The 20,172-nt window shown below is 40.0% G+C and overlaps 1 protein-coding gene across 1 annotated transcript in view; it reads right to left on the reverse strand.

The window, feature by feature from the left end:
• Positions 1 to 19,357, reverse strand: part of PLEKHA7 (pleckstrin homology domain containing A7) — a gene marked incomplete at both ends in the record, with an annotated part of 168,407 nt that extends 149,050 nt beyond the window's left edge. The window contains 3 exons of the mRNA XM_080618768.1: positions 18,843 to 18,900; positions 19,069 to 19,145; positions 19,275 to 19,357. Coding sequence (XP_080474894.1) covers positions 18,843 to 18,900; positions 19,069 to 19,145; positions 19,275 to 19,357 — 218 coding nt within the window. The remainder of the gene's footprint in view (positions 1 to 18,842; positions 18,901 to 19,068; positions 19,146 to 19,274) is intronic.
• Positions 19,358 to 20,172: the final 815 nt, after the last annotated feature.

The following is a 20,172-nucleotide window of genomic DNA, read 5'->3' on the forward strand; positions in this document are numbered from 1 at the left end:
ACAACAGCAAAAAATGCCAAGTGACTGAAGTAAATAAAGCTAAAGGTATTTCCATAACTTCAGTTTTTATAGGCAGAGACCTGACATTATCTTTGAAGCTAGTAATGCATGAGTTGGTTATTAAAGAAATGTTGGGTTTTTTATTTTAAATGTGAATTTGGTGGAGAATAGATTACATTAAAACCATCTAGCCAAATTTTGCTGCAATAGAATTTTTGGATCAACTTTCCAAATTCTCTCTGTTGTTTTTCTAGTATTTGTTAAAGTCTTCATCACAAGTTTGGCCCACCAACCTAAGAGCATGAGCCTAAATTGCCACAATCTACAAAATCAACAAACAAACAAAATCCTACCACAATTATGTTTGTGTTCAGTGAGATTGGAAAGCCCCTGAAGATTAGTTGAGCTGGCATAACAAACTGAACCTGCCAGAACAATTCATCTGGTTTATATGATGTTCCTTGCAGCCATATTTCCTGAGGAATGCTCAAAGGAAGGCATATTCCAACTTGGATAAACTCTTCTGGCATCCTGCTCCTGCAGCTCTCTTTCATGAGTAAACAGCCCCCTTATCACATGACAAGTTTCAGAATCAAGATAAACAACTGAAGTACATGAATGTAGCCTCTCACCTGAGAAGAGCCCGCGCTGGAGGACGCCTTCGTGTTGTTTAAGAGGATATGCACTCACAGGTTACAGGCACATGCATGTTCCAGGCGCTTGTGGTGAAGCAATCTCAGGCAGACATCCTCATGTACAAGCAGGAAGCAACTGGTGTACATGAGTCTTCTAGGGCTTACTGAAACTGTGGCGTGCCCCACTACAAAGGGTGGGCATCTGAATTAAATGGCAGGTTGAACTTACTATGCACAGTTTTTTCTCCCATTTATAGTATCACTGATCTTCAGCGATAAAATGCAAACTCCACAAAACAGCATGATGATATCTTGCACTATTTAAAGTACTCTGTATTGCTGTATTTACAGTACGTTTCACCTAGTCCTGTATTTCATAGAAAAAGAACAAAAGGATAAACCGTTCTTATAATCACAATCTTCCACACTGAACCACATTATTTTAAGTTACTGGTTCTAAAAGGAAAACAGTTTTGCATCCTATTTTCTTCAATGTCCAACTTAATTCCTTGCAATCAATACTACGCAGATCGTTTAAATAAACTTCACCATACACAAAAACTGAATCTAACACAACTCTATTATGAATTCTTAGGCTTTATGTAATTACAAAACCCATTCAACAATTCCATGTAAACTATGAAAACAAAGATCTCAAACTTTCTTCATTATGAAACTAAGGAGCTTGGAGAAATGATGTATCATTTCAATTCTGTTTTTCCAGATTAATTCATCCAAAGTGAGACATTTAAAAGCACATTTATTCCTTAGTAGCTGCACAGTTGGCACCAAAACTGCCCTCTTGTGGCACAGCAGAACCCTGCGGAGCCCACCCTTGGGTTTTTCAACGCAAGTTTTAAAACAAGACTGTATCACTCAGGGCTTATTTTGAAACTAAAATGAGAAAGAAAAGCTCGTAATAACCTAAACTAGAACTGCTGGCATTGTTCAGAGTTTCCATTAGTGCCTGAACCCAGTTTCTCTATGTGGTTCTTTCATTTTCCGGTTTTTGAGTTTCAGTGTGAGAGCATCTGGTCCCTCCCATAAATCTAAGCATAATTAAATTCCTGGTGAAAGCTGTTCTGGAAACAGAGCACTGTCACTTCGGCACATTCCTGAAAAGTGAATCTGTGCTGTTTGAATCTTGTATTAAGGAATACGTGTAAAAACAATTTCACTGGGAAATATCTGTGCACTTTGACATCTCCAACAATAGGCGACAACTTGCAAGGCTGCTTCACTCTCATCCCCATAGATCACAGATTCTCAGAAATGTACCACCAGACATAAGAGGAAAATCAAAAGGCAACTACAATCATAGACAACTATCGAGCAGATTTATTCTCCCATGGAACAAAGCTAGCCCACGACAAACTTTTCAGTTAACAGAAAAGTGACTGTGACAGCCACAGCTGCCTTATTTGAAAGCAGCATCTTTCACACAGGTTTTATTCTTGCTGCTTTTTAACTCTTAGTCTGCCAAAAATAACATTAATTTAGTGGTTCATTTGCAAGCAAATCGAAAGGAAAAACCACTAAGAGAGCCTTTCAACTGAGGCCAAACCTCACCAGGCACTAAAATCTTAATGCCTAGCCAGGGGAGGGGGGAGTCTTGCATCTACATCTTGGGTCTACAATACAGCACAGTTAAGAGCACATTCTTTAACAGATCACTCTTGGTTGCATTTTCCCACCCGATAGCAATTCGGGCTGCTTGGGCAGCCTGCCAGATTATTTATGAGGATAGTCACTAACAGCTTGTTTCCCTCGTCCGGCTTCTGTGAAAACAGTCAGCTGTGAAAGGTGTTACTTTGTGTTTGAAAGACACAGTTCAAGTAGGGAACAATTGTTTGTAAGCACAGGAATACCATATTTCAGCTGCCAGTTAATTTGCAACAACCCAGAGCACGGTCATACTTCACGGATGCTTGCTTGTAACAAGCACTCAGAGCGAGCTGGTGGGGGTATGCCTGCCGCACTGGGCAGCGGGAGTGGATAGGCAAGTTTGAAAGTGTTAAATCTGAGAGAAAAACAAAAAACCCACCGTATTTTGGTCAGACAAGAAAACATTCAACCAGCATTTTTACCTCAGTGCAACAGTTAAAAAAGAGCTAAAAACGCACACAACACTTTCACAAGCTACTATAAACCCAAATTTCCACTTGGAATAGACAGACAACAGAAAATAACAAAACATTTTAATTATTTGAGTATCTGAAACTTTCTCTTTTCAGAGAGAAACCATTCATTTTTGGTTTATACAAAGGTATTTTTCAGAGTTTACAATTGAAATTTCAAGTTCCAAGAAAATTTCTTGAGATACTTGTTATAAAAAGAATGTCTTTTAAAGCAGTCATTCAATCCTTAGTGAAATCACTGTTACTTCACCTGTAAGAGCACAGATGTAAACTTTACAAAATTAAATCCTTTTTGACAAGTGTCACTGATTTTTTTCTCAGAACTCGGTTTGTATGTAGCTGAGATGCAAGATGTCCTGTGAGGAGTCAGATATATGCACTAAGCCCATATTTTTGTAGCAGTCTGGGCCCCCCAGGTTATAGAACACTTCACACAATGGTCATGGAAACGCACACATCGCTGACACTGAACGTTAAGTGCAGATTCCTCAGGACAAAGCCCTGCTAGCCATGCTGCAAAGCTGCTCAGACAGTTCAGAAACCACACAGGATTATGGTGAGAGTTTACCAACACAGCACAACAACATGGGAGATGAGTAGGATTTGAGGTATTTTTTATCATTCTCCTCATGCAGCATTTCCAGTAAAGATTCTCAAAGGGAAGAAAATCAGGAGTCAATAAGCTGCATTTTTCCAGGTATTACAGCCCAACAGCCTTTTTTCTTTCTTTTTTCTTTTTTTTTTTTTTTTTTTTTTTTTGGTACAACCAAGCTTTTCACCTCTTTTTAAACCAATAAATCACCATTTCCTCCCAGAGTTATCCTAGCTTGTGTCTATTTCTACATCCTTGTCTTGCTATCTAAAAGAAAAATTAACTATCAGACACTCAGTAAAACAAAGCCAACAAAGCCATAGGAAGATCTACAAACTCATTTATCTGGTCAAGATCCCAACCTATCAACACTGCAGTCCATACAGCTGTATGCAGTTCTCCTCCACTGTCTGCAGAATATAAGAAAAATATGTATGCACACACACCCATATAAAAGGAGCAGTATGGGCTGGGGAAGAAATCAGCGTTTCCTTATTACCTTAGAATAGCTGTTAAGCCACACCTAAGAGAGGACAGGAGAAGTCTCCAGTCAGTAGTATGCAGCCATGTGAGGCTTCCTCTTCAACCAGCCTTCCTCAGGAATATACTAACAAAAATTCCTCTCTCCATAATTTATCCCAAATCACTAACAGAGTGACGCCTTAGGATGTCTGCAGCTCTCTTAGTCTCTCTGCCTTCTGACCCTGGAAGGAAATTCTCAGTGTCTGTACCCACCCATCTTGACTCAGCAAATCTCCTCTCCACAGCACCAGCCTACCCATTCTGGCAGAGAACACTATTTCCCAGCCCCTACAGGAAATAACTCCTCATAACCCATGAGCACTTGAATGCTAAGAAGGTCTGTCATTTACAATTTCACTTCAGTGTATGCATGTTTAAACAAATGGCATTGATTACACAGGTCACAAGTATCTTGGTTCTCCTGAAACTAGGAACCCTTTCCCATCAGTTATAGTATCTACACCATCCCTAGTACCAATTGTGTAAACAAGGCAAGTATTCAGCTACTGTAGGCCCCTTAGTTGTTCGCAGCTACTCTGAGCAATTAAGACAACACAGTATACAGGAAATCCTTATACAAGTCAACTTCAAAAAGGCAGCTGTGACATTTAAGATAAGCTTCTTTAGCATTCAATCTAAGGAGAAGCCTATACAAAAAACCACTAACATTATTATTATTATTATTATGTACTAAGCAGTAGCCCGCTGGAGTGGGTTGGTCTGCCTTTCTTCCAAACCCGCAAATAGCTGCATTCCAATACAGAACATCTCTAAAAACTGCTTTTCATATAGTCGTTTAGAAGTTTTATTTCCAGAGAAGCATTACCTAAAATTAAAGCTGTTTTTCATGCCCTGTAGAAACTGTTTTCAACATGGGGGGTGGGGCGTACGAGATATCAACTTGAGAGCTAGAAAACTCTAAAGGACAATCTGAAACACAACAGGAGAAGAATAAATACAAAGTTCTTCCTCTAATTGTTACACCTGTTGACAAGAAAGTAGCCATTCTCATGATTATCCACCTTAAAAATAAAAAAAAAATAATTTAAGCTTCACTGTAAGAGTGACTCTAGTCTATCTGAGAATCGAGTTAGTGAAAAGAATCTTTATCCCAATCAATGGTAAAGGCTCATGCTTTAAAAATGAAAGGAAAACAACAGAACAATATCTGCAAGCTAAAAGTTTACTGTAAATCTCAGACTGACCTTTTAGTAGCTGAAACAGCATAAATTCCAGGAAAGACTTATGACAGAATTGCTCCACCATTTTCCAAAGCTTTTCAAAAAGAGATACAACTTGTTTTTTCCTGGCATCAAGAAAAATACCCATTACAGAAATATCTCCTCAAAGCCATTTGTCTCAATAAGTAGCATATTTATAATGTTGTTTTACAAAGATAGCAAGTGTTCACCTCTCAGAAGATTTATTAATCCAGCACGAGATACAAAGAAACCCTCCACTAGACAGTATGTGATCTGCTTGAGCCTTCTGCCTGGGGAGGAGATGCTAGCTACATCATTACAAATGTATTTTAACATAAATGCACTTTGATACAAAGTAATTAAGTAGAGGGAATAACTTCACTGTCCAAATCTTCCAAGATGAGAAGCCTGCATCTTTCTTAAAGAATGGAAGCCACTATAAAAGCAATCTTAGGTAGAATGACAAAGATAAATTATAATAATATTAATTTTTAATAATTATTTTTATAACAATTTTTAACATTTAGCTTTTAAAATTCCAGGGAGAGGGGGTGGTGGTGGTTGGTTTTTTCCTAACAGCAGATGAAGCGTCAAGACTTGCTTTCAAGACCTTTATGTGAGACAGTATCATGAGCTTTTCAAAATATATGCATACATGAAGAAGAAGTTCTTTACTGTAAGGGTGGTGAGGCACTGGAATGGGTTGCCCAAGGAAGTTGCAAACGCTCCATCCCTGGCATTGTTCAAGGCCAGGTTGGACAGAGCCTTGGGTGACATGGTTTAGTGTGAGGTGTCCTTGCCCATGGCAGGGGGGGTGGAACTTGGTGATCTTAAGGTCCTTTCCAACCCTAACTATTCTATGATTCTATCATTATTTCAACACAAACCCTTCCTATTGTATCACAAACTCTGCATTTTAACATCATCCTTGTTAATTGAACTTGCCCGTAACATATTGTGATAAAGTAATTCTTGTACCTCTAAACAGTTTTCAAAAGTCTCTTTAATGCTTTAGCTTCTGGACAGGCACAGAGGAAATATTTCTTCTTCTTATTCAGCTAAATCAGTTAACAGCTATGTCAGAAGCGAAGCAAAAATAATAGGAACACACCCTGCTTTTTCTTTTTGCAATTTATGACCCACTAGGAATGGAAGAAAAGAAATTACATGGTTCTAGATTAAAACTAGCTTGAAACTAGAAAATTAAATCAAGATTTGCTACTTAAAATTATCTGAAGCACTCAAAAAAAAAATACATCATTTTTATCACATTGTCGTGGTTTAAGCCCAGGCCGTAAATCAGAACCACGAAGTCCACTTCCCCCCCCACCTTTCTTCCCTCCACTTCTGGAGGGACGGGGAGGAGAATCAAAAGAATGCAGCTCCCACGGGTTGAGATAAGAACAGTTTAATAACTAAGGTATAACACAAATCACTACTGCCACCACTAATAGTAATAATGATAAAGGAAATAACAAGCAAGAGAATACAACTGCTCACCGACCGGTACCTCGCCCCCACCCAGCAGTGATCCAGCCCTTCCGGGCACTCTCAATTCTACATCCTGGGCATGACGTGCTGTGGTATGGAATACCTCTTTGGCTAGTTTGGGTCAGGTGTCCTGTCTCTGCTTCATCCCAGCTTCTCCTCCTCCCTGGCAGAGCATGAGACTCACAAAGTCCTTGGTCAGGGTAAACATTCTGACCAGTAACTGAAAACACCAGCTTTATCAGTATTTTTCCCAGGCCAAAAGTCAAAAACACAGTGCTGCATCAGCTACTAAGAAGAAGAAAAACTGACTGCTGCTGCTGAACCCAGGACTAATAAGACATTTTATTTTAGCTCACTTCAGGAGTGAAATGCAAGGAGGACCCACGTATTTCCTGCCTCAATGTAAGTTGCTTTGTGACCTCTAACCAGATCAACAAACATTCATTTCTGGAAACACATGTGTGACACGAAATATCCACTGAAGGATTTCATCTGCAAAATACAGAAAAACCCAAAAGCAAAAGCTCTCCAGTGGTTAAGCAGAGTATATCTCATAAACAGCATTTCGTTTATGAAGACATAATGAAGCAGTTAAACTAATGCCAACTTTACTTACTCTACTTCCCCACAAAAACTAAGTTTTATCATTAGACAGAAATTGTTCTGTCTATCCCACAAGTAGTTAAAAGCTTCCAGGAAGTTTGGATTTTTATCACAATAATCCACCCCTACATGGGATGTCCAGATACATTTTTCATAGCTTTTGAAATAGAGCTCAAAATAGAGAAGGTCACAAAACAAGTACGATACAAGCACACTACCTTCAAACCAGGTGGAAACATTGGGGCTTTCCTAACACTACTTCTCCATTCTAATTCTTAACATGGGCACTTTTCACAGGCCATAGCACTCTGAATTCTTACCTTCTTCATATTTCTATTCACCTTCCTGGTAGAAAAGACACTGCAGTTTCACATTTTCACTACAAACTTCAGTAGCCAAAATAAATGGAATGTCAAGTTAATTGGTATGGAAGCTGCTGAGCTGAATGAAACACACAAAATAATACAGCAGAATTTTAAATATATTTGCAGAGGTCTCAACAATCTCCCAGATTTTTGTACCATTGCAGAATGAAGAAACCTTGTGACAGAATATTTAAGAACTTTATTAAATCAATTGAATATATAATCATGTTGAATTTATTTTGTATTTTCACCTACATGTTTTACAAATTCCAAAATTCACCAAGAACAGCATTTTCAGCATGTCTCACTAATTCAGTTTCATCCAAAATCTTTACACAGACCACACAGCAGGTAGAAAACACGCTTGTTATCATTAATGAAATTCCAAAAAGATAAGATGAAAAGCAAAAGAGCTTATTTATCATTCACATTCTGGGGAAAACTGACTCTTTCTGCAATACCTCATTTAGAATTCTCACAGTTTATTCATCTCATTAATAGAATTTATTGTTGTACTTCTAATCATAGAGATATTAAAAATTAATCAGAAATAAACCATTTGAAATTTTCTTTCTAAAGGAAGCAAACATTAGTCACTCAGGCCACTATCTGGAAAAGAAAAAGGGAAGAAAAAAAAAAAGGAGAAAAACAAACAAACAAACAAAAAAGAAAGCAGGCCTATTTACAATGTACCTCATCATATTTACAGAAACCACTCAGGAAATAGCCACAAGACAGACTAAACACTCTTCTCACCTCCCTACCCAAACTCGTGTAGCCACTCTACTCACTACTTCAAAACACAATCTACAACTACTTCTTTCGAATATTTCAGGCTACACTTAATCTGACTTCCAGAAACGACAGTTTACGTCAGCTTTTGCTGTTGCTGTCTGCCTACCACAGTTACGCGGGAACAGCACACTGTTAATCAGAGAGACCCCTCAAATTGCTAATTGTAGTTCCTCTATTAGGTCTATGGAGGAAGATGAGTTGTAAAAACACTGGGCTCCTGTAGCTCCCCTACTTTTCTGGTGAAGGAAAAGTCACATTACCCATACACAGAAACTTCAATTTTCCTCCTTGGTTTCTGTATTTAACCCACCTTAGCTATCAATACCATTTAATAGTTTATTTGCAGCTAGTTTAAGCCAATGCTTTCCAACCCTTCAACATTACTAAATTTTACATCCTGTTCACCACTCACTCAAGAATTAATTCTCCCCAGCAGTGGCTGATACATATAGCTCCATTGTTCACTTGAGCCTTACCTGCTCATCTCTGCAGTTTTCCAGGTACCTCATTATCCAGCTACCTATATGCTACCAGAACCACATGTTTAACCAGTGAAATGACAAGGATTTCAGGCACAATAGCCGACTGGTCAATCGAAAAACGAAAACACCATGAACTTCTTCCTTACAAGCAGTACTAACGCAGCAAAAGCTGCAGAAAGAGGACATAGATTTAGGGGAAGGGGCTACTGTAACTCCCCCATAAACTTGAAACAACCCATAGTATCCAACACGAACACTGCTTCTGACTGAAAGTCATAAAAGCAAATGCTGGTTTACTTTTGTGTCAGAGGACATTGTCATAGACCTCAGTAATTTCAATTATCCTTCCTCCATTCTCTTCTTTCAATATTTCCTTAGACAATGCAATAGTCTCCAAAGGCATGGAAATGCAACTCTCAAGACTTCATCTGGAGACTGTCCACCTTCCCAAACAAGTCAGCATTAAGAGGAGAAAAAACAGCCAGTGACACTGAAGTGTATCTATTACACTAATTCTAACACCATGATGAAGTAAAGATTTATCACTTCATATTTCAACTGAAAGGACTAAATACACTGTTAAAGGAGCATACCAAAGCCTAACTTGATACCTGTCATCTGTTTATTAAAAGAATTTCATATAATGATTTCCCATGAGGCAAGAATAAAGATTTTTATTCTCCTTTTAAATATAAATGAGCTCAAACTGCAACTCACTACATAGCTAACTGGAAAAGCAAAAGGAAAGAGGTCAGGCTATTTAAAAATTCCATACTGGGGGTAATAATATGCACAGTGTTGAAGGAATAAATCGTTGCACTAACAAAGCACAAAAGTAGCATTTAAAGAACAGTGGCAACCTATGATTTGCAAGGAAGGAAATAAAAATATTTACTCAAGCCACTTGACAGTATCATTATCTGAACTGAAAAGCAAGCAACAACTTCACATTAAAAAAAATGGCATGTTCGCAAAGTTCTCGCTTTAAATAAAAAATAAAAAGGATCACGAGGTGGTAACAATAAAGATGAAGTGTGTGATAACCATCCTTTAAGAAAAAGAGTTTTCACCATTTTGCAGCTAATTTTTATTAATTCAATTTTAAGTTATCCCAGGCAATTGAACATGGTTTTGAACCACCATGTCTTCCATGGAACAACTTCCTACATCTAGATTTTGTCAGTCTTATTTCACCATGCAAACAGCTAATGTTATAACTCCTGATCTTAAGAAAAAATATAAAGAAAATATTACTAATGCTGCTTGACCAATCAAGTGAAAAATCACATACAGTGAGTCACATTCATTAGCATAGTTCTGTTTGCAGATGTGTTTAAACATTCTGCTGAAACAGATCTAAGAGATATATTATTCGAGGTATTAGTATAAGCCGTATTTCTTCTCCTTTGATCCAAAGCAGGTATTGAACTGAAGCCCTAAAAGGTTAATGTGCAGAGCACACATATAAAACACCTAAAAATTAGCCTAAAAAGACACTTACTTAAAAAAAAAAATCACATTTGCCTTTTGCACTCTGATTTATATGCTTCATAAACAAAGTAATTCTAGTTTTTCATTTCTCTCCATTACATTAATATCGATATTTGACATTAATCAAAATGAGTCTTTCTTCTGTCTAGAAAAAGGACAGAGGAGTAACTGCAAAGAGTAAAGAACAGAGTAAACACAAAATTCAATGAAAGCTACTGCTCAAGCATTTTTCCTGTTTGAAGATGACTGTGAAACTATGACATTTTGAAACAATTGCAGTTTGCAAAAAGCCAGTAACTACATTTTTTCAGATTAAATAAAGTAGAAAATTAACAGCAGCTCTTCTGCTTAGTCATGCTTGACAATCACAGTCTATGAAGAGCTTCTGAAAAAAAAAAATCACCTGCAGGTTGCAGAATCAACATGTATTTTGAAAATGCTCAGTACTTTGCTCTTAGTTCAGGATATTTGGCCTCTAGGAAGTAAAATATAATAAAAGTCCTCACTTATCAAAGAATTGTAAATAAAATCTAGTAGTACTCAAATGCTTCATTTCAGCAGCATATCCAAATCTCATTTTAGAAGCTGTGGTGGTTTTGGTTGTATTTTCTATTAAACTAAAGATAAAACCTTTAAAGATACAGATAAGCAATAAGGAAAATGAGGGTTTAAATAGAAAACTTCAGGCAGAAAAGCACATACCTACTACGTATTGGTAACAAGCTTTTATACCTGTCTAGACAAGCCCGTGACGTTCCTGCCAAATACTACACGGCAGGCAATAAAAAAAAAGGGTTGGGCATGTTACCAGATTCTTCTTAGATTTTAACATTTTTAATTATAAATCTGCTTTTAAATTAAAAGTTCTGTTTCTAAGGACAGTATTTCAAAGCAGACTTCATAAAACTGTCTAATAATGCTGCAGGAAAAGACAAATTAGAAATAAAATGAGGTTTTAGCCCCATACTTTACTGTTATCCAAGACAAAGTCAAAAATAAACAAATAAACAAACACCACAAACCAAAACATTTTTTTTAAAAAAAAGCATATCTAGGAGGCAAAGACAAAAGAAATTAGATCTAACAGTAAATTAGAAAGAACAGTCATACTGGATAGAATTGGATGTGATATTAAGTAAATGTGACACCACATTATTCAAGCTGGCCTTTGCAGGGATGCAGTAGTATAATACTGAAGCAGTACACTTAAATCTATACTGATGAAATGTAAGTATTTGAGATGATGGCAAACTTTGAGCGGTGGCGCGGTAAAAACCCCTCATTTTAGTATAACCTCTCTGCAGCAAACAGGATGATGGGAAAATGCAGGGCATAGAACCTGGGAGGAAAAAAAAAATGAAAACTCATCCACATACTTCACAGTACGCGCTTCTCTCGCAATAAAGCACTTGCTAAGACTCTTTAGTCTTGCCACACTTTCCTGGAAAAGGTACTTTCTTGCTTCATTATAAAATACAAAAACATCTTGCATGATACGTTTGCCTGCAGACAGATAATCCTTTTAGCTAGGTCCAGTTGCTAGAGTGTTTAACAGCTACTGATACATTGAAGAAGCACTAGTATTCAACAAAACATGTAGTATTAGTATCAAGAATGTGTCATCCCAAATATTTGAGATTCTCTCTATTCTGGCAGATAATGGGTAAAAAGTAAAACAAAATTAAAAGCGTTGAATAGAATACTTCCTCATATGATTCCGTAGACTACTGCACACTTCTAAAAGCAGTCTGAAATGTAACACAATATTATTAAAACTATTTTTAATATTATAGTAATATATACTCAGTACAACTGTATTTACTTTTAATCTCTACATTTTAGACACATTTTCAGAAATATTAAAACCCTCACTGCAACATGCAGCTTCCTAAAACATACGCGCATGTTCACCTGTGCAAAGATTCAATGAAAGCAGAAGATGACACTACTTTGGCAAAGAGGCTAAATGAATGACGGACAGATCATGTTAAAGAAGCTAGAATGCATACCGAACAAAATGTGGATGGTGGCAGCTCTGAAGAACCAGTTCATACCCTTGTTTCTGAGCTACAATACAAGCAAGCCGTATAACCCCAACCAGAACAAAAGAATGTTCCTCTGTTTCCCAGCCAACTTTGATTTTCAGAAGTGTTCAACACTCAAAAAAACATCTCAAGCTAACGGGAATTATGCTTTAAGTGCATGCTATCCTTGCTGGCCTCCAGGTAGTCAAAATTCAGTTTTCCAACACGTGCATTTTGGAAGGCAAACAAGGATTCACAAACCAAGCTAAGTACTTTTTTGATGCAGCCTTTCCTTAAAAACAAACAAAACCCAGCACCTACCCTTATACACTCCTCCGTCCTGCAAGGAACGCACACAGTATTCCTCTTCATTCATATACATCGCTGAATCAAATCGTGCATGGTATTTTCCTTATGCACAATTCCAAGCTTGGTTTTCCAGAGGGTGCTCTGAAATTCAGGCAGCATGAATTTCATTTTTCCCACATTCTGGGAGCTAAACTACAAAGTACTTCTTCTGCTGTCTGCACTCATCAGCAGTCTCTACATGAGTACAAATTTATCAGCATTTACTTCACTCTTTACGGAGTAATCTGTCATTTTAACTGTCACTGAAAAAGGACACTTACTTGTTTACACCACTTGAACGAAACAGAGCTGTTCTATTTACCCAGCAGGTCCAACACTGCCAGCTCAGTACTGTTCACTATCCAGGAGAACACGATTTATCGAACAGGATATCTGATCAAGCCCAGAACCAGAGAATAAAGTATAAGAAGAGAGATATAGAGAAATTCATACAAGCAATACTATTTACTGTTACTGTATATAGTTCTTTTTTTCTCCCATTGCCCAAATGGAACACTGTCTTATAAGAAATTAAAAAATAATAACAATAAACACCAAAACAGATTCACCTGCATCGCGGGAGCTTTTCTCTGGCTGCCTCATTTCCTGCCAGTGAACCAGTAGAGGCCGCTCAAGACCATCCATCGCTTCTGCAGAACTGCAGGATGGGACAGCTTCCCTACCCTCCTATTTCAACACAAAAGGCAGCTCTAGCATTTTTCTTCCACTTCTCAATTTCATATCCGCTTTTCCATCAGTACAAATTATCTCTATGAAGTCTAATCCCCTCAAGGGGAACTCCTGATTGAATTCTAGTAACCAGTCATAATCTACGGATTGCTGCAGATGGTGCCCATCAAGATTTACCCAAACTAGAGCTTTACCCATTGCTGTGGAACTAGTCCAGGCTTCTTCCCCTGAAAGTTTCTCCATGACATTTTGCAGCACACAAAGTCCTTTCATTTTGTCAGAGACTGTCCTCAAATTTGCTAGTGATGATGTAAACACCTTCACTCCTGGTTGATGAAGTTCTGATGTGGTTCCAACGACATAATTTTTATTCCACCTCAGGAACTCCACACAACTCACACTAGTTATACACATCAACATCAAAGTGAAGTACCTCACAGGCCAGTCCCTCTTAGGTGGATTTCATATTGGTTCATATACTTACTTAAACACTAATTTATTAACCTTTTATCTAAACATGGGTTCAGGACCCACGAAGGACATAACCTATATTGAAGATCTCATGATGAAGGACATCACTGCTCCTTACAATAGTTAAGTATTCCAGTATCTTTTGCTTGTACAGCGATAACCATAATGGAAAATAGAGCAAGAAAAAAACGAAAACATAATTTATGTTTACAACAGGCCATGAAACACATAAGTAGGTAATACAGTAAGCAGTGCTTTAATCCACCTCAGCAGCCACAAAAAAGAAACAGTCCTCAATACCCAACTAGGAGTGGGGAAGACAGGAATTTCTGCAGGGCAGAAGAAACCTGTTGATTAAATTTATAAATAAGATTCTAAAACAATCTTCTTAGATAATCAAAAGGACTGAACTCAATAATCCAGATGGTCTCTTTCCCTTTGGGCTTCTGTGATTAAATAATCATCAGTTGCGTATCATCTATAGCCCACATCAGGTAATAAGAGCCCTTGTATAGTTTTCAGTGACTTGGTACTGAACATATGCATTTGGCATGGCAGAAACAAAGTTACAAAGGCAGATCTCAATTTGGGTGTTCTTTGCTCTTTTACTATTTCCAATTACTTGAAATACGTACCACTCGTATTTTCTAAGCACAATAAAACCTAAATAAAAGAATTAAAGTATAACAGTTGCAAAGAGCTACAGACTATTGCATGAACAATGGTGATTTCATAAAAAGTTTTATTGTGGGTCATCCACTGCAAACTAAGGAAGAGGCCAAGTTGGACCAAAAAAAAATTCTTCATAAATAAATAACGGGTTAACTTCAGATATTTAAATGCTAATTTCCGCTTTCTTGTTCTTTATTTTAGGCTACAATTCAAATGCAGTATTACCTTTGAGATGTGCAGTACTATTGCAGCATCCTAAAACAACTTCTCTAGTAGCAGTACATTTTTTTAACATACTTTAATACAGGCCAGTTAGGTATCTAATACTGGAATAATGGCTCCCTTGACATCAATACTCATCTCAATCTTTCAAAGGTGTAAGAAGGTAACAAAAGAACCATTCCAGACTTTCAAAGCTTTCCAACTTCCCTATGTCTTCTGGATGATCAGAAAAAGATAAAAAGTAAATGGAAACAAAAGCCTGCATTATAATGCATACATGCACTGTTTTTCCATCAGTCACTATTTTTCTTGCATGTCACATCTCCTTCCCCAGAAAGAGTCTGCCAATCACTTACCACTTCACATCGGCAACCCAACTACCAGAAACAAACCAGACCACACATTGTCAGTTTCTCATTGAGTTCCACATATGCTCAGCAATAACTTTTCTACAGTGACTGGTAACATAAAGCCATTGCCCAACAAATGCAACATCCTTTAAAAACATCAGCAAACAAACAAACGAACAAATGAAACAGAAAAGAGTAACGTAGGCTCTTCCTGGCACTCAAAATCAGAAAACAAAACACCCATGATACTTTTAGACACAGAGACTTTACCAAAACTACTAAATGGAAATCCTGAAAAAACAGTTTATACATTATTTATTTAATGTTTTATTTAGTGATTTTAGGATAAAAGGAAGCACTGCACTAATAGAGTTTGCTACTATGAAGAAAACTTGAGGAATAAGAAGAACAGAGAAAATCAGTCAGGAAGACATGCACGTACATATATGGGAAGAATTAGAATGTAGCTTCATAGATGGCTTCCTAATATAAATTACAATCTTAAAAGTTAAAGCAGCAAAGGAAAATAAAGATGTCAGAAAGATCTGTCAGTAAACTGACAGCATTCACACGTGCTGTCAGTGTGGGTGTCTTCCCCAAATAGGCAAACAACCTAAAACGTAGAAAACTGAGAAATTTTTAGAGCCAAGAAAGCACTTTTGTTGCTTAAGAGTCTCACAACAGCTCACTCCAAAGTATGATTCTGTTCACTCACACACAACAAAGATGACTTAATTTTGCAAGAAGTGTAGAGAATAACCACAGGATAATCAGACAGAGGGTCCTTTTTTAAGGCCTGGACAAACAACACAGCTTATTTAGTTGAGCAAAACAAAACTAAGAGATGTGATTTTGGATAAACAGCTCAAGTAAATAACCAAATGGAAAATAGTCACCCTCAAACTACAACAAAGCTGCTTAACTATAGAACAGCACTAAGATACAAAAACCATTATAAACCAGAGATCATTAATTTGGAAAGCTTCTACCACAGAAGTGGAGTTTCGACAATTTTCAAATTCCCAGTATGTGGAAAGGGAGGAAAAGTGTACTGGTTTTGATATTAAGCTTGACAAGCTTCTAAACCTTTATTTTATTATGTGATGTTTCAAGGTTGTCTGTAGTACCAAATAAAGTAATAAAGACATGGAAAATGGACATAGGATTCACTAATTTTAAGTCAAAGATGGCTCACATCCAATGTTATAGCTAATGTTTTGATTACTGCTGTACCAGAAATCACTTATGTAAGTGGAGTTAGCCTATATAAAATATCTGATACTGTGTCCCACATGAAAACATTTAAAATTGAAATTATCTCATTAGAGACATAATAATACTTAAAATAGAAATAAGACTTATAAGATTCATAAAGAAATTGACCAAAGAGGAAAAACTACAATAGGTTGTATTAATAGTGGAAATTATCACGAGAGAGGGGTTATCTGTAGCATTCCTCCTGACACTCTTCAATAAACTAGTAGCCATGGAGTGACAACGTGCCCATGAAATTTCTGTGGATGACACCAGACTGGAAATTACTGCCAGTATAAGGAGGACTGGGTAGTTACATGGGAGAGCTCATGGGTTTGAGCTGGAATGCCAGAAAACTGAATAGTACAACATGTGAAATCATGCATTTAGGGACCAGTAACCTTTTCTGTAAGCTGAACCTCATCACGTGGAAACAACACAGGAGAAAGGAACAGAGCAGTGAGGTACAGAAAGCCTCATCTAAGGATGCTGATGTTTACATGAGCACAAGGATAGCTCAACATGTTCATGGAAATAAACTGAGAAACTCCACTAGGCTCAGAAGGCCTCTAAGCTGAAAATAGAGAGGCTAGAGCAGTGCTGTGGGGGAAGTACGACTGCTGAAGAGGATACTGCATCAGGTGAATCTCTGGTCTGAAGTAGCACAGATGAACAGATTTATGTAAAAAAGTGCTACTGCTGCTCACAAAACTTTGCTTGGCTAAAGATAGTCAAGTTTATCCAATTACTCTGTAAAATACACTCTGCATTCTTTATTGCCTTTCCTGCAGCAATTCCAGCCCAAGCTAAAGAATGCTATTAGCACAAGTTATGACAATGCGCTGCACACAACTATAATTTAACAATCAGAAATTTAAAGTTTCGCAATTGCCTGACAAACAAGGCACGAGAATGGTCTTCCAAATAGAGCAGCTGGGAAAAGGCATTTAAGCTGTTCTAAAATTGCACTAGTAAGCTTCCAGAAAGGACAGAAAAATCACATAGATGTATTACTACGAAGAAAAGAAGAAGTTTGTGTTGCTGTACCTGTGTAAAGGATCTGTTTACACTACATTTACAGACCCCTGCAGTTATCTTAATATAGATTTCCACCGGCCACCTATGGAACCAGAATAATATTGCATTCCTTTCTTTCAACAGGCTAGCCACAGTTAAAGGGTGGATGCTATAAGTGGTATTCAACTGCTCTCCAATGCCTTGCTGTTATCTCCTATTCACAAATCAAGGGCTAAACTAACTGCCCAGACCAGCACTGTAAGGAATTTTCTAGCTCTGCCAAGGAGGGACTGACTACCATTTTTGTCCTTCGCAGGGAAAAAAACCCCAACATTCTAGAATCATGGGAAATTTTATTTAATAAACATCCTACCATGCAAGGTTATTAATGATGTTTTCCTTCACCTAGCCCAGTACGGTTTTGAAGTTTGATCTTTACTAAAAACCTCAAGTCCATCAAAGGTTTTGGAATACACTCTGCAGGCATTTCAAAAGCAGACATCTACAAGACAGCTGTCAGCAGTTATAGGGGACTATACCTGGGTTAACTGCTCCGATTCTGCCCTAAAGCAATAAGATAGACTGTTTCCCAGTGCTTTTCTGTCAGTTTCATTGAATTCGCCATGTACTCAGATTTCCAAAGGAAAATGCGAAAACATCATGACACACAACTCTATATCCAGTGTGCAACAGAGTTTTACTGATTTGATTAAACCTCTACTATTACATCAGTGCTCACATCTGTAAAAGCCTTATATATGTAATATTTGAAAGAAGTTCTTTTAATTATCCTATTTTACTGCAACTTGCTTGCATCTCATAGAATAAAAGAGCCTTAAATAGACAGAACATCTCAAGTTTTTAACTGTTCTCTGGATATGCTACATGAAAGATACAGTGGTCACCACCAGCTCAGGCAAGTCAACTCCATGTGTTCAGCCGTGTCTCTGTTAAGAAACACTGAAAAAGCTTTTCGCTTTCAAAACTTCCCAGTGCTGCATCCACAGCCACGAGCCATTGAAAATAAAACCCAAAACCAATCATCCACCTTTAACCATAACCCGTGCTCAGCAACGCGTCGCTCCACCTGCCACAAACTGCACTTTACCAGGAAGAGAGAAGGGGGGAAGAGGAGGGATAAACCAACGCACAAAAAACCCAGCAAACTGAAGAGCCGCCTCGAGGGAAACCTGTTGCTAGCCACAGCGAGAGCGCAGCAGCCAGGGGATCCACACATCCCTCCGCTCACCGCAGCCAACTTTCCCCATCCGCCGCCGAACCCGCGCACCCACCGCGATGTCACTTTCCCTCGCGTTGGTCATTAGTGAAACCGGAGGACGTGCCAGGTTGGGGGGGCACAAGGGGGAACGGAAGACGGCGCGGCGTTTGAGGCGCCCCCGCGGGCGGGCCGGGGCCGCGCCGCCAGCGCCCCCCGCCATCGACCGCCGATGGACGGCGCGGGGCAGGGCAGTACTCACTCGATGAAGTAGCTGGCGCCCTCCTCCGAAAAGCCCTCCTCCCATCCGCGGGGCAGGTCTGCAAGGCAGCGGGGAGAGAGAGAGAAAAAGAAAGAAAGCGGGGAAGGACGGGTGAGAACTTCGCCCGCGGCCCCGAGGTGCCTCGCTGACCGCGGGGAGGGAGGCGAGGAGAGCGAGCGGAGCAGCCGTTAGGGGTGCAGCCCTCCCGCCGCTCTCCGGCACCCACCTGAGCGGATCATGTGGCCGGAGTTGACGGGCTCCCCGGTGCGAGGATGCAGCCAAGTGGTGGTGCGGGTCAGGTCGCTGGGAGGGAGAAGCGGAAAACATGCACCTGTTAGTGACTGCGTGCGGCCCCCGGCCGGCCGGGCGGGAGGGAGAAAGGCGAGCGGGAAGCGGCAGGAGCAGGGCCACCCCCTACCCCTTCCCCCTTACTCGATGAAGAAGACTCTCCCGTCCTTGCAGACGCCGTAGGACCAGTGCTCAGGTAGAGTGTCCCGCCCCACCGTCGCCGCCATGTTCGCCGTGCGCGCAGCCAGCCAGCCGGCCGGGGAGGGAGTGCGGGCGGGCTGGCGGCCGGCGCTCGGCGCCCAGCGCCCGGCTCTGCTCGGCAGCGCCACCGCGGCCGCTGGAGGCGCGGCGCCCCGGCGCGGGTGAGGGGCGACACCTCCCGCCCCTCAGGAGGCCGGCGCCTGCCCCGGGGAGCCCGCAGAGGCGGGAGCTGGAGGTGGCGCCGGCAGCTTTGTCCGCCACTGCGCAGCACTCGACCGCCCGCCCCGGCCAAGTCCCGCCAAGGGCTGTTGGCCTCGTCCCGTCCCGTCCCGTCCCGCCCGCTCGGGAGGAACGTAGCGGCCCCGCGGCCGCCCCCGAGCCGCAGGACACCGACTGGAACGCAGGGACACGCTGGCTGGGAAGCGAGCAGCGTACCGCGCGGGAGGGAGCGGCTGCAGGGTCCGGCGAGGAAGGTGCACATCCTTAGGGATGCTCTTCGCTGCACGAAGAGGCCGTGTGAATCTCCTGCCCCAGCCCTAGCTGCTGTCCAGGAGGTGTCAAAAGGGAGGATAAGTACAGGTGTGTTAGTACTTGATTTCCACTGTGTCCCGGGATACACTTTCGCAAGTGGTGGAAGGTGAGGAGGGAAAGACCGTCTGGACTTTGAACCTCAGGTACAGCGGACAATTGCTGTCAAGGTTAACAGATAGCAAAGAGTCAATAACAGGCAGTTGACAAAGTAGAACTGTCGCTGGTATCACAAGGGACCTGTGCCAATCCCTATGTTCATCAATAACCTGGAAAAGGAGGAAATAGTGACATGAGAAAACCTGCTAGGTGA

Source organism: Psittacula echo, assembly GCF_963264785.1.
Source record: "Psittacula echo genome assembly, chromosome: 5".
NCBI lineage: Eukaryota > Metazoa > Chordata > Aves > Psittaciformes > Psittacidae > Psittacula > Psittacula echo.